The following is a 14,972-nucleotide window of genomic DNA, read 5'->3' on the forward strand; positions in this document are numbered from 1 at the left end:
TACATCTGCCCCACAGCAACTCCTGCACCATAGATCTGACCCACATCTGCCCCAAAGCATCTCCTGCCCCATAGATCTTCCCCAAATCAGCCCTGCAGCAGGTCCTGCCCCATAGATCAGACCAACATCAGCCCCACAGTAGCTCCTGCTCTAAGGATCTGACCCCCATCAGCCCCACAAATGCTCCTGCCCCATAGATCTAACCCACATCAGCCCCACAGCAGCTCCTGCCCCATAGATAAGCCCTACATCTGCCCCACAGCAGCTCCTGCACCATAGATCTTTCCCGCATCAGCCCCACAGCAGATCCTGCCCCATAGATCTGACCCACATATGTCGCACAGCAACTCCTACACCATAGATCTGACCCACATCTGCCACACAGCAGCTCCTGCCCCATAGCTCTGACCCACATCTGCACCACAGCAGCTCCTCCCCATAGATCTAACACCCATCAGCCTCACAGCAGCTCCTGCCCCATAGATAAGCCCTACATCTGCCCCACAGCAACTCCTGCCCCATAGATCTGACCCACATCTGCCCCAAAGCATCTCCTGCCCCATAGATCTTTCCCAAATCAGCCCCGCAGCAGCTCCTGCCCCATAGATCAGACCAACATCAGCCCCACAGTAGCTCCTGCCTCATAGATCTGACCCCCATAAGCCCCACAACAGCTCCTGCCCCATAGATCTAACCCACATCAGCCCCACAGCAGCTCCTGCCCCACAGATCTGACACACATCATATGTAAAGCAGCTGCTGCCCAGTAGATATGACCCACAGCAGCTTCAGCCCCAAGGATCTGACCCACGTCAGCCCCACAGCAACTCCTGCCCCATAGATCTGACCCACATCTGCCCCAAAGCATCTCCTGCCCCATAGATCTTTCCCACATCAGCCCCACAGCAGATCCTGCCCCATAGATCTGACCCACATATGTCGCACAGCAGCACCTGCCCCATAGATCTGACCCACATCTGTCGCACAGCAGCTCCTGCCCCATAGATCAGACCAACATCAGCCCCACAGTAGCTCCTGCCCCATAGATCTGACCCCCATCAGCCCCACAGTAGCTCCTGCCCCATAGATCTGACCCCCATCAGCCCCACAACAGCTCCTGCCCCATAGATCTAACCCACATCAGCCCCACAGCAGCTCCTGCCCCATAGATCTGACACACATCATATGTAAAGCAGCTGCTGCCCAATAGATATGACCCACAGCAGCTTCAGCCCCAAGGATCTGACCCACATCAGCTCCACAGCAGCTCCTGCCCCATAGATCTGACCCACATCTGTCGCACAGCAGCTCCTGCCCTATAGATCTGACCCACATCAGCCCCACAGCAGCTCCTGCCCCATAGATCTGACCCACATCAGCCCCACAGCAGCTCCTGCCCCACAGATCTGACACACATCATATGTAAAGCAGCTGCTGCCCAGTAGATATGACCCACAGCAGCTTCAGCCCCAAGGATCTGACCCACGTCAGCCCCACAGCAGCTCCTGCCCCATAGATCTGACCCACATCAGCCCCACAGCAGCTCCTGCCCCATAGATCTGACCCACATGTTCCCAAGAGCAGCTCTGCCCCATTGATTTGACCCACATCAGCCCCACAGTAGCTCCTGCCCCATAGATCTGACCCCCATCAGCCCCACTGCAGCTTAGGCCCCATAGATCTGACACACATCATATGTAAAGCAGCTGCTGCCCAATAGATATGACCCACAACAGCTCCTGCCCCATAGATCTGACCCACATCAGCCCCACAGCAGCTCTGCTCCATAGGTCTGACCCACATGTGCCCAACAGCAGCTCCTGCCATATAGATCTGACCCACATATGGCCCACAGCAGCTCCTGCCCCATAGATCTTACCCACTTCTGCCCCACAGCTGCTCCTGCCCCATAGCTCTGACCCACATCTGTACCACAGCAGCTCCTCCCCATAGATCTAACACCCATCAGCCTCACATCAGCTCCTGCCCCATAGATATGCCCTACATCTGCCCCACAGCAGCTCCTGCACCATAGATCTGACCCACATCTGCAACACAGCAGCTCCTGCTCCATAAATCTGACCAACATCAGGCCCACATCTGTTCCTGCCCCATAGATCTGACCCACAGCAGCTCCTGCCCCATAGATCTGACCCACATTTGCCCCACAGCAGCTCCTGCACCATAGATCTGACCCACAGCATCTCCTGCCCCATAGATCTGACCCACATGTTCCCAAGAGCAGCTCTGCCCCATTGATTTGACCCACATCAGCCCCAGAGTAGCTCCTGCCCCATAGATCTGACCCCCATCGGCCCCACTGCAGCTCCGGCCCCATAGATCTGACACACATCATATGTAAAGCAGCTGCTGCCCAATAGATATGACCCACAACAGCTCCTGCCCCATAGATCTAACCCACAGCAGCCCCACAGCAGCTCCTGGCCCATTGATCTGACCCACATGTGCCCCACAGCAGCTCAAAACTCATAGATCTGACCCACATCAGTCCAACAGCAGATTTTGCACCATAGATATGTCCCTCATCTGCCCCACAGCAACTCCTGCCCCATAGGTCTGTGTGGGAATACAAGAAAAGCTGTTCAGAGCAGCAGCTGTGGAGCAAGATAAACAGCATGAGAACCAAGGACACCTCTGCAAGGAGAAGAAGAGTCTCACAGCTCTGATTGGTTATGTGCCTGCATGGACAGTTGAAAAGTGTTTTGTAGAATGCTTTGTTGACATGTAAGATGTTTGGGAAAGTTGTAAGGGCGGATGGGAAAGTTAGAAAATAACAACTTGTGAAGGTATATAAGGGATGTGAGAACTTGTAATAAACGATTTGGATCGTTCACATCTGAGTCCGTGCCGAGTCGCTGCAAATGGCGCCCACAACGTGGAGCAAATCAACCCGCGGCTGAGCGAGCCCGGTCCGGCAGCGTCGCCCGACTGAACTTCGGAGAGACTGTTTCGCGCGCACCCGCACCGTTCTGCAGGACAGAAGGTGAGCAGTCGGGAACTATGGGGAGCTCACTAACGAAGGAGCAGAAAGTAAATCTCGAAGTATTGCGGTCAGTGTTACCGTATCAGGATAAGACTGTGTCTACTAAAGCATTAGCTACTCTTCTTAAATGGATAAGCAAAAATGTCCCTGAATTTCCAAAAACTGAGTTCTCTCTCGATGGAGAACTTTGGGACAAAATCGGCTCAAAACTCTACAAGGCTTCTCTCGCTAAAGACAGAAAGGCTGCTAAGCTGCTGCCCGTTTGGAGCCGGATAATGGAAGGGATTAAGCAATCACGACGGGAAAGAATTTATTCCGACCATTCCCTGCCGCCCTCCGTCCCAACCCCGCCGCTGCCTCTCGCTGCGGGAAGCGGCCCGTGCCCGGATCCGACTGGCGGCTCCGACCCCTCCCCGATTCGGGGAGACGAGGGGCCGCGGCCGCCCCCCTTCGCGCTCCCGCCGTTCGCTCCTCCCCTGACGTTCGCCGCGTTGCCGCCCTCTACGGCGCCCTCGCCCTTCGCTCCGCCTACGACGCTCGTCGCGCCGCTTCTGCCCTCCTCCCCCCCCACGTCGTGCGCTGCTGCGTCTGTGCAGCCGGCGTGTAACGTGGATAAAGACACGGACGGATCGAAACCAGGGGATCGTTGTGACCCCGGTCCAGAAGATCCAGAACGAGAATCGGACGCATTTCCTCCTGATGATACTTTGAAGGAAGCAGGAATGGCAAATTTCCCTACAGCATACTGTGATGTCTTAGAGCAATGCAAAAAAGAAACAATATTAAGAAGTGATGCTGACACGTTGCACACCTTTCCTAATCAGGTCCCCCGTTTGGAATCTCTGCCTTATGAGGCAGTGAAGGAGCTAAGGGAGTCAGTGAGAACATTCGGAGTTCAGTCAGCCTTTACATACAACCTTTTGGTTACAAACAGTGACAGTTACGCTATGAACCCTCACGATTGGAAAACTGTGTTAAGAATGATCCTCTCTCCTATGCAATACACCGTGTTTATGACTGAATACCAGCTACATAATTTGACTGATAGCTCTTTGCCTCAGACTCGGACAAATCCATGTGGCACAGCACCTCTTCAACTGTGTCAGACAGATGTCACTCACGTTCCTGAATTTGGCCGTCTAAAATATGCACATGTAACAATAGATACTCATTCTTCTTATGTATTTTCCACAGCACATACAGGTGAATGCAGTCTCAAGATTTAGAGTTTAAGTCATTAGCTAGGATGTTGTGTGCTTCTTCTATTTTAGTAATAGATCAGATGTGTATTAAACAGGATTTGATCTAATGAATGCTAGAATCTACAGGAATAGCTCTTTTAATGTTTTAGTACTGTTTGGTTATGATGTTATTAGCCTATTAATTAGCTTTTCTTAATTTGCAAAGACAAAACCTGGAAAGGAATCCCAGGCAAAGAGATGACCCTGTATCATAGAACGGATACCTCTTTTGCATCCAATTAATTGGGATCTGAAAATATAACCATGCATCATTTTAGACAAAAGTGCACGCTAATAGAACTAAATTTGATGGTTTATTCTGTTTTCCAAGCAGGTGTTCCACTTGGGCTCTATATCACGCACTGGCCATGCGGATGTGGTGTACAACTGGAAGAAATCCTTCAGACCCTGAATGCAGGAGAGAATCTGTGATGGGTGAGAGAGGAAAGGTGCACCTTGAAGCAGGGGACGCCCTGCTGGCACTACCTGTCACATCCACCACCAACATGGCTTGCTGTTTCTCAAGGGTCAATAAGTAATAATGCCCTTAGTGATACTCTAGTACATTTGTCCTCTAAAATTGGTTCTATTTGACATGCTATTCCATTAAATTGTGCGATCATTAATCAATTATTAGCCCAGATAACTCAGTTGGTAGAGCATGGTTATGAACATCTTAAAAGCATTTACTGCACAAATTTTAGTGGTCATTAAAAATCAATATATCAGAGTATATAAAAATTGAAGCCTTTTCCTGATCAGTTACGGATTAACACAATGGGACCCTCATGGATTTATTTTCAGGTTGCAGAAACTTAGGTTGCAGTACAAACATGTTTGTTCTTTTTAGTGGGTTTAACAGTAATGTTGTTATGTTGTATTTGACTTGTCTCTTTTTTCACTTTTAGAGTATTGTCAATCGAGGCCTTGATTGAGTTATAATGATTATGTTATTAATATAATTAGTGTTATTATTTTATAGTATGGTAGTAGCTTGTCAATAAACAAAAAAGGGGGAATTGTGGGAATACAAGAAAAGCTGTTCAGAGCAGCAGCTGTGGAGCAAGATAAACAGCATGGGAACCAAGGACACCTCTGCAAGGAGAAGAAGAGTCTCACAGCTCTGATTGGTTATGTGCCTGCATGGACAGTTGAAAAGTGTTTTGTAGAATGCTTTGTTGACATGTAAGATGTAAGGGAAAGTTGTAAGGGAGGATGGGAAAGTTAGAAAATAACAACTTGTGAAGGTATATAAGGGATGTGAGAACTTGTAATAAACGATTTGGATCGTTCACATCTGAGTCCGTGCCGAGTCGCTGCACCATAGATCTGACCCACATCAGACCCACAGCAGCTGCTGCCCAATAGATATGACCCACAGCATCTCCTGCCCCATAGATCTGACACCCATCAGGCCCACAACAGCTCCTGCCCATAGATCTAACCCACAGCAGCCCCACAGCAGCTCCTGTCCCATAGATCTAACCCAAATCAGCCCCGCAGCAGCTCCTGCCCCATAGATCAGACCAACATCAGCCCCACAGTATCTCCTGCCCCATAGATCTGACCCCCATCAGCCCAACAACAGCTCCTGCCCCATAGATCTGACGTACATCATCTCCACTGCAGCTCCTGCCCCATAGATCTGACCCAAATCTGCCCCACAGCAGATCCTACCAAATAGATCTTAACCACAGCAGCTCCTGCCCCATAGATCTGACCCACATCAGCCCCACAGCAGCTCCTACACCATAGATCTGACCCACATCTGCCACACAGCAGCTCCTGCCCCATAGACCTGACCCATATGTTCCCCAGAGCAGCTCCTGCCCCATAGATCTGACCCACAGCATCTCCTGCCCCATAGATCTGACCCACATCTGCCACACAGCAGCTCCTGCCCCATAGACCTGACCCACATGTTCCCCAGAGCAGCTCCTGCCCCATAGATCTGACACACAGCATCTCCTGCCCCATAGATCTGACCCCCATCAGCCCCACAACAGCTCCTGCCCCATAGATCTAACCCACATCAGCCCCACAGCAGCTCCTGCCCCATAGATCTGACCCAAATCAGCCCTGCAGCAGCTCCTGCCCCATAGATCAGACCAACATCAGCCCCACAACAGCTCCTGCCCCATAGATCTGACCCCCATCAGCCCCACAACAGCTCCTGCCCCATAGATCTAACCCACATCAGCCCCACAGCAGCTCCTGCCCCATAGATCTGACACACATCATATGTAAAGCAGCTGCTGCCCAATAGATATGACCCACAGCAGCTTCAGCCCCAAGGATCTGACCCACATCAGCCCCACAACAGCTCCTGCCCCATTGATCTGACCCACATCTGCCCCAAAGCATCTCCTGCCCCATAGATCTTTCCCAAATCAGCCCCGCAGCAGCCCCTGCCCCATAGATCAGACCAACATCAGCCCCACAGTAGCTCCTGCCTCATAGATCTGACCCCCATCAGCCCCACAACACCTCCTGCCCCATAGATCTGACCCACATCAGCCCCACAGCAGCTCCTGCCCCACAGATATGACACACATCATATGTAAAGCAGCTGCTGCCCAGTAGATATGACCCACAGCAGCTCCTGCCCCATAGATCTGACACACATCATATGTAAATCAGCTGCTGCCCAATAGATATGACCCACAGCAGCTTCAGCCCCAAGGATCTGACCCACGTCAGCCCCACAGCAGCTCCTGCCCCATAGATCTGACCCACATATGTCGCACAGCAGCTCCTGCCCTATAGATCTGACCCACATGTTCCCAAGAGCAGCTCTGCCCCATTGATTTGACCCACATCAGCCCCACAGTAGCTCCTGCCCCATAGATCTGACCCCCATCAGCCCCACTGCAGCTCCGGCCCCATAGATCTTACACACATCATATGTAAAGCAGCTGCTGCCCAATAGATATGACCCACAACAGCTCCTGCCCCATAGATCTAACCCACAGCAGCCCCACAGCAGCTCCTGCCCCATAGATCTGACGTACATCATCTCCACTGCAGCTCCTGCCCCATAGATCTGACCCAAATCTGCCCCACAGCAGATCCTGCCAAATAGATCTTAACCACAGCAGCTCCTGCCCCATAGATCTGACCCACATCAGCCCCACAGCAGCTCCTGCCCCATAGATCTGACCCACATCAGCACCACAGCAGCTCCTACACCATAGATCTGACCAACATCAGCCCCACAGCAACTCCTGCCCCATAGATCTGACCCACATCTGCCCCAAAGCATCTCCTGCCCCATAGATCTTTCCCACATCAGCCCCACAGCAGCTCCTGCCCCATAGATCTTTCCCACATCAGCCCCACAGCAACTCCTACACCATAGATCTGACCCACATCTGCCACACAGCAGCTCCTGCCCCATAGCTCTGACCCACATCTGCACCACAGCAGCTCCTCCCCATAGATCTAACACCCATCAGCCTCACAGCATCTCCTGCCCCATAGATAAGCCCTACATCTGCCCCACAGCAGCTCCTGCACCATAGATCTAACCCACATCAGCCCCACAGCAGCTCCTGCCCCATAGATCTGACCCAAATCTGCCCCGCAGCAGCTCCTGCCCCATAGATCAGACTAACATCAGCCCCACAGCAGCTCCTACACCATAGATCTGACCCACATCTGCCACACAGCAGCTCCTGCCCCATAGACCTGACCCACATGTTCCCCAGAGCAGCTCCTGCCCCATAGATCTGACCCACAGCATCTCCTGCCCCATAGATCTGACCCCCATCAGCCCCACAACAGCTCCTGCCCCATAGATCTAACCCACATCAGCCCCACAGCAGCTCCTGCCCCATAGATCAGACCAACATCAGTTCCACAGTAGCTCCTGCTCTAAGGATCTGACCCACATCAGCCCCACAACAGCTCCTGCCCCATAGATCTAACCCACATCAGCCCCACAGCAGCTCCTGCCCCATAGATCTGACCAACTTAAGCCCCACAGTAGCTCCTGCCCCATAGATCTGACACACATCATATGTAAAGAAGCTGCTGCCCAATAGATATGACCCACAGCAGCTTCAGCCCCAAGGATCTGACCCACATCAGCCCCACAGCAACTCCTGCCCCATAGATCTGACCCACATCTGCCCCAAAGCATCTCCTGCACCATCGATCTTTCCCAAATCAGCCCCGCAGCAGCTCCTGCCCCATAGATCAGACCAATATCAGCCCCACAGTAGCTCCTGCCTCATAGATCTGACCCCCATCAGCCCCACAACAGCTCCTGCCCCATAGATCTAACCCACATCAGCCCCACAGCAGCTCCTGCCCCACAGATCTGACACACATCATATGTAAAGCAGCTGCTGCCCAGTAGATATGACCCACAGCAGCTTCAGCCCAAAGGATCTGACCCACGTCAGCCCCAAAGCAGCTCCTGCCCCATAGATCTGACCCACATGTTCCCAAGAGCAGCTCTGCCCCATTGATTTGACCCACATCAGCCCCACAGTAGCTCCTGCCCCATAGATCTGACCCCCATCAGCCCCACTGCAGCTCCGGCCCCATAGATCTGACACACATCATATGTAAAGCAGCTGCTGCCCAATAGATATGACCCACAACAGCTCCTGCCCCATAGATCTAACCCACAGCAGCCCCACAGCAGCTCCTGCTTCATAGATCTGACGTACATCATCTCCACTGCAGCTCCTGCCCCATAGATCTGACCCAAATCTGCCCCACAGCAGATCCTGCCAAATAGATCTTAACCACAGCATCTCCTGCCCCATAGATCTGACCCACATCAGCCCCACAGCAGCTCCTACACCATAGATCTGACCCACATCTGCCACACAGCAGCTCCTGCCCCATAGCTCTGACCCACATCTGCACCACAGCAGCTCCTCCCCATGGATCTAACACCCATCAGCCTCACAGCATCTCCTGCCCCATAGATAAGCCCTACATCTGCCCCACAGCAGCTCCTGCACCATAGATCTAACCCACATCAGCCCCACAGCAGCTCCTGCCCCATAGATCTGACCCAAATCTGCCCCGCAGCAGCTCCTGCCCCATAGATCAGACTAACATCAGCCCCACAGTAGCTCCTGCCCTAAGGATCTGACCCCCATCAGCCCCACAACAGCTCCTGCCCCATAGATCTGACCCACATCTGCCCCACAACAGCTCCTGCCCCATAGATCTAACCCACATCAGCCCCACAGCTGCTCCTGCCCCATAGATCTGACACACATCATATGTAAAGCAGCTGCTGCCCAGTAGATATGACCCACAGCAGCTTCAGCCCCAAGGATCTGACCCACATCAGCCCCACAGCAGCTCCTGCCCCATAGATCTGACCCAAATCAGCCCCGCATCAGCTCCTGCCCCATAGATCAGACCAACTTAAGCCCCACAGTAGCTCCTTCCCCATAGATCTGACACACATCATATGTAAAGCAGCTGCTGCCAAATAGATACGACCCACAGCAGCTTCAGCCCCAAGGATCTGACCCACATCAGCCCCACAGCAACTCCTGCCCCATAGATATGCCCTACATCTGCCCCACAGCAGCTCCTGCACCATAGATCTGACCCACATCAGACCCACAGCAGCTGCTGACCCACTGATCTGACCCACATCTGCCCCACAGCAGCTCCTGCCCCATAGACCTGACCCACATGTTCCCCACAGTAGCTCCTGCCCCATAGATCTGACCCACAGCATCTCCTGCCCAATAGATCTGACCCCCATCAGCCCCACAGCAGCTCCTGCCCCATAGATCTGACCCACATCAGACCCACAGCAGCTGCTGACCCACTGATCTGACCCACATCTGCCCCACAGCAGCTCCTGCCCCATAGACCTGACCCACATGTTCCCCACAGCAGCTCCTGCCCCATAGATCTGACCCACAGCATCTCCTGCCCAATAGATCTGACCCCCATCAGCCCCACAACAGCTCCTGCCCCATAGATCTAACCCACATCAGCCCCACAGCAGCTCCTGCCCCATAGATCTGACCCAAATCAGCCCTGCAGCAGCTCCTGCCCCATAGATCAGACCAACATCAGCCCCACAGTAACTCCTGCCCCATAGATCTGACCCCCATCAGCCCCAGAACAGCTCCTGCCCCATAGATCTAACCCACTTCAGCCCCACAGCAGCTCCTGCCCCATAGATCTGACACACATCATATGTAAAGCAGCTGCTGCCCAATAGATATGACCCACAGCAGCTTTAGCCCCAAGGATCTGACCCACAGCAGCCCCACAGCAACTCCTGCCCCATAGATCTGACCCACATCTGCCCCAAAGCATCTCCTGCCCCATAGATCTGACCCACATATGTCGCACAGCAGCACCTGCACCATAGATCTGACCCACATCTGTCGCACAGCAGCTCCTGCCCCATAGATCAGACCAACATCAGCCCCACAGTAGCTCCTGCCCCATAGATCTTACCACCATAAGCCCCACAGTAGCTCTTGCCCCATAGATCTGACCCCCATCAGCCCCACAACAGCTCCTGCCCCATAGATCTAACCGACATCAGCCCCACAGCAGCTCCTGCCCCATAGATCTGACACACATCATATGTAAAGCAGCTGCTGCCCAACAGATATGACCCACAGCAGCTTCAGCCCCAAGGATCTGACCCACATCAGCCCCACAGCAGCTCCTGCCCCATAGATCTGACCCACATCTGTCGCACAGCAGCACCTGCCCCATAGATCTGACCCACATCAGACCCACAGCAGCTCCTGCCCCATAGATCTGACCCACATGTTCCCAAGAGCAGCTCTGCCCCATTGATTTGACCCACATCAGCCCCACAGTAGCTCCTGCCCCATAGATCTGACCCCCATCAGCCCCACTGCAGCTCCGGCCCCATAGATCTTACACACCTCATATGTAAAGCAGTTGCTGCCCAATAGATATGACCCACAGCAGCTCCTGCCCCATAGATCTGACCCACATCAGCCCCACAGCAGCTCCTGCCCCATAGTGTGGGAATACAAGAAAAGCTGTTCAGAGCAGCAGCTGTGGAGCAAGATAAACAGCATGGGAACCAAGGACACCTCTGCAAGGAGAAGAAGAGTCTCACAGCTCTGATTGGTTATGTGCCTGCATGGACAGTTGAAAAGTGTTTTGTAGAATGCTTTGTTGTCATGTAAGATGTTTGGGAAAGTTGTAAGGGAGGATGGGAAAGTTAGAAAATAAAAACTTGTGAAGGTATATAAGGGATGTGAGAACTTGTAATAAACGATTTGGATCGTTCACATCTGAGTCCGTGCCGAGTCGCTGCAAATGGCGCCCAACGTGGGGCAAATCAACCCGCGGCTGAGCGAGCCCGGTCCGGCAGCGTCGCCCGACTGAACTTCGGAGAGACTGTTTCGCGCGCACCCGCACCGTTCTGCAGGACAGAAGGTGAGCAGTCGGGAACTATGGGGAGCTCACTACCGAAGGAGCAGAAAGTAAATCTCGAAGTATTGCGGTCAGTGTTACCGTATCAGGATAAGACTGTGTCTACTAAAGCATTAGCTACTCTTCTTAAATGGATAAGCAAAAATGTCCCCGAATTTCCAAAAACTGAGTTCTCTCTCGATGGAGAACTTTGGGGCAAAATCGGCTCAAAACTCTACGAGGCTTCTCTCGCTAAAGACAGAAAGGCTGCTAAGCTGTTGCCCGTTTGGAGCCGGATAATGGAAGGGATTAAGCAATCACGACGGGAAAGAATTTATTCCGACCATTCCCTGCCGCCCTCCGTCCCAACCCCGCCGCTGCCTCTCGCTGCGGGAAGCGGCCCGTGCCCGGATCCGACTGGCGGCTCCGACCCCTCCCCGATTCGGGGAGACGAGGGGCCGCGGCCGCCCCCCTTCGCGTTCCCGCCGTTCGCTCCTCCCCCGACGTTCGCCGCGTTGCCGCCCTCTACGGCGCCCTCGCCCTTCGCTCCGCCTACGACGCTCGTCGCGCCGCTTCTGCCCTCCTCCCCCCCCACGTCGTGCGCTGCTGCGTCTGTGCAGCCGGCGTGTAACGTGGTTAAAGACACGGACGGATCGAAACCAGGGGATCGTTGTGACCCCGGTCCAGAAGATCCAGAACGAGAATCGGACGCATTTCCTCCTGATGATACTTTGAAGGAAGCAGGAATGACAAATTTCCCTACAGCGTACTGTGATGTCTTAGAGCAATGCAAAAAAGAAACAATATTAAGAAGTGATGCTGACACGTTGCAGACCTTTCCTAATCAGGTCCCCCGTTTGGAATCCCTGCCTTATGAGGCAGTGAAGGAGCTGAGGGAGTCAGTGAGAACATTCGGAGTTCAGTCAGCCTTTACATACAATCTTTTGGTTACAAACAGTGACAGTTACGCTATGACCCCTTACGATTGGAAAACTGTGTTAAGAATGATCCTCTCTCCTATGCAATACACCGTGTTTATGACTGAATATCAGCTACATAATTTGACTGATAGCTCTTTGCCTCAGACTCGGACAAATCCATGTGGCACAGCACCTCTTCAACTGTGTCAGACAGATGTCACTCACGTTCCTGAATTTGGCCGTCTAAAATATGCACATGTAACAATAGATACTCATTCTTCTTACGTATTTTCCACAGCACATACAGGTGAATGCAGTCTCAAGATTTAGAGTTTAAGTCATTAGCTAGGATGTTGTGTGCTTCTTCTATTTTAGTAATAGATCAGATGTGTATTAAACAGGATTTGATCTAATGAATGCTAGAATCTACAGGAATAGCTCTTTTAATGTTTTAGTACTGTTTGGTTATGATGTTATTAGCCTATTAATTAGCTTTTCTTAATTTGCAAAGACAAAACCTGGAAAGGAATCCCAGGCAAAGAGATGACCCTGTATCATAGAACGGATACCTCTTTTGCATCCAATTAATTGGGATCTGAAAATATAACCATGCATCATTTTAGACAAAAGTGCACGCTAATAGAACTAAATTTGATGGTTTATTCTGTTTTCCAAGCAGGTGTTCCACTTGGGCTCTATATCACGCACTGGCCATGCGGATGTGGTGTACAACTGGAAGAAATCCTTCAGACCCTGAATGCAGGAGAGAATCTGTGATGGGTGAGAGAGGAAATGTGCACCTTGAAGCAGGGGACGCCCTGCTGGCACTACCTGTCACATCCACCACCAACATGGCTTGCTGTTTCTCAAGGGTCAATAAGTAATAATGCCCTTAGTGATACTCTAGTACATTTGTCCTCTAAAATTGGTTCTATTTGACATGCTATTCCATTAAATTGTGCGATCATTAATCAATTATTAGCCCAGATAACTCAGTTGGTAGAGCATGGTTATGAACATCTTAAAAGCATTTACTGCACAAATTTTAGTGGTCATTAAAAATCAATATATCAGAGTATATAAAAATTGAAGCCTTTTCCTGATCAGTTACGGATTAACACAATGGGACCCTCATGGATTTATTTTCAGGTTGCAGAAACTTAGGTTGCAGTACAAACATGTTTGTTCTTTTTAGTGGGTTTAACAGTAATGTTGTTATGTTGTATTTGACTTGTCTCTTTTTTCACTTTTAGAGTATTGTCAATCGAGGCCTTGATTGAGTTATAATGATTATGTTATTAATATAATTAGTGTTATTATTTTATAGTATGGTAGTAGCTTGTCAATAAACAAAAAAGGGGGAATTGTGGGAATACAAGAAAAGCTGTTCAGAGCAGCAGCTGTGGAGCAAGATAAACAGCATGGGAACCAAGGACACCTCTGCAAGGAGAAGAAGAGTCTCACAGCTCTGATTGGTTATGTGCCTGCATGGACAGTTGAAAAGTGTTTTGTAGAATGCTTTGTTGACATGTAAGATGTAAGGGAAAGTTGTAAGGGAGGATGGGAAAGTTAGAAAATAACAACTTGTGAAGGTATATAAGGGATGTGAGAACTTGTAATAAACGATTTGGATCGTTCACATCTGAGTCCGTGCCGAGTCGCTGCACCATAGATCTGACCCACATCAGACCCACAGCAGCTGCTGACCCATAGATCTGACCCACATCTGCCCAACAGCAGCTCCGGCCCCATAGACCTGACCCACATGTTCCCCACAGCAGCTCCTGCCCCATAGATCTGACCCACAGCATCTCCTGCCCCATAGATCTGACACCCATCAGGCCCACAACAGCTCCTGCCCCATAGATCTAACCCACAGCAGCCCCACAGCAGCTCCTGTCCCATAGATCTAACCCAAATCAGCCCCGCAGCAGCTCCTGCCCCATAGATCAGACCAACATCAGCCCCACAGTATCTCCTGCCCCATAGATCTGACCCCCATCAGCCCAACAACAGCTCCTGCCCCATAGATCTGACGTACATCATCTCCACTGCAGCTCCTGCCCCATAGATCTGACCCAAATCTGCCCCACAGCAGATCCTACCAAATAGATCTTAACCACAGCAGCTCCTGCCCCATAGATCTGACCCACATCAGCCCCACAGCAGCTCCTACACCATAGATCTGACCCACATCTGCCACACAGCAGCTCCTGCCCCATAGACCTGACCCACATGTTCCCCAGAGCAGCTCCTGCCCCATAGATCTGACCCACAGCATCTCCTGCCCCATAGATCTGACCCACATCTGCCACACAGCAGCTCCTGCCCCATAGACCTGACCCACATGTTCCCCAGAGCAGCTCCTGCCCCATAGATCTGACCCACAGCATCTCCTGCCCCATAGATCTGACC

General features: G+C 51.7%; 1 protein-coding gene across 1 annotated transcript; it reads left to right on the forward strand.

Annotated features, from left to right (window-relative positions):
- The first annotated feature begins 11,242 nt into the window (after window positions 1–11,242).
- Window positions 11,243–14,203, forward strand: LOC146751677 (uncharacterized). Its single transcript, XM_085533876.1, has 2 exons — window positions 11,243–12,864; window positions 13,237–14,203. Exons 1-2 carry the CDS (start codon window positions 11,679–11,681, stop codon window positions 13,332–13,334), a joined length of 1,284 nt encoding a protein of 427 aa, XP_085390002.1. The 5' UTR covers window positions 11,243–11,678; the 3' UTR covers window positions 13,335–14,203.
- The last annotated feature ends 769 nt before the right edge of the window (window positions 14,204–14,972 follow it).

Source organism: Coturnix japonica, unplaced genomic scaffold (genome assembly GCF_054131305.1).
Source record: "Coturnix japonica strain WE unplaced genomic scaffold, WE-NBRP24 Scf066, whole genome shotgun sequence".
Taxonomy (NCBI): domain Eukaryota; kingdom Metazoa; phylum Chordata; class Aves; order Galliformes; family Phasianidae; genus Coturnix; species Coturnix japonica.

Coding starts and splice junctions, on each gene's coding strand:
- LOC146751677 (XM_085533876.1), top strand. CDS start 11,679: ATGGGGAGCTCACTACCGAAGGAGCAGAAAGTAAATCTCGAAGTATTG. Junction 12,865..13,236: donor ATTTTCCACAGCACATACAG/GTGAATGCAGTC, acceptor TTTTCCAAGCAG/GTGTTCCACTTGGGCTCTAT.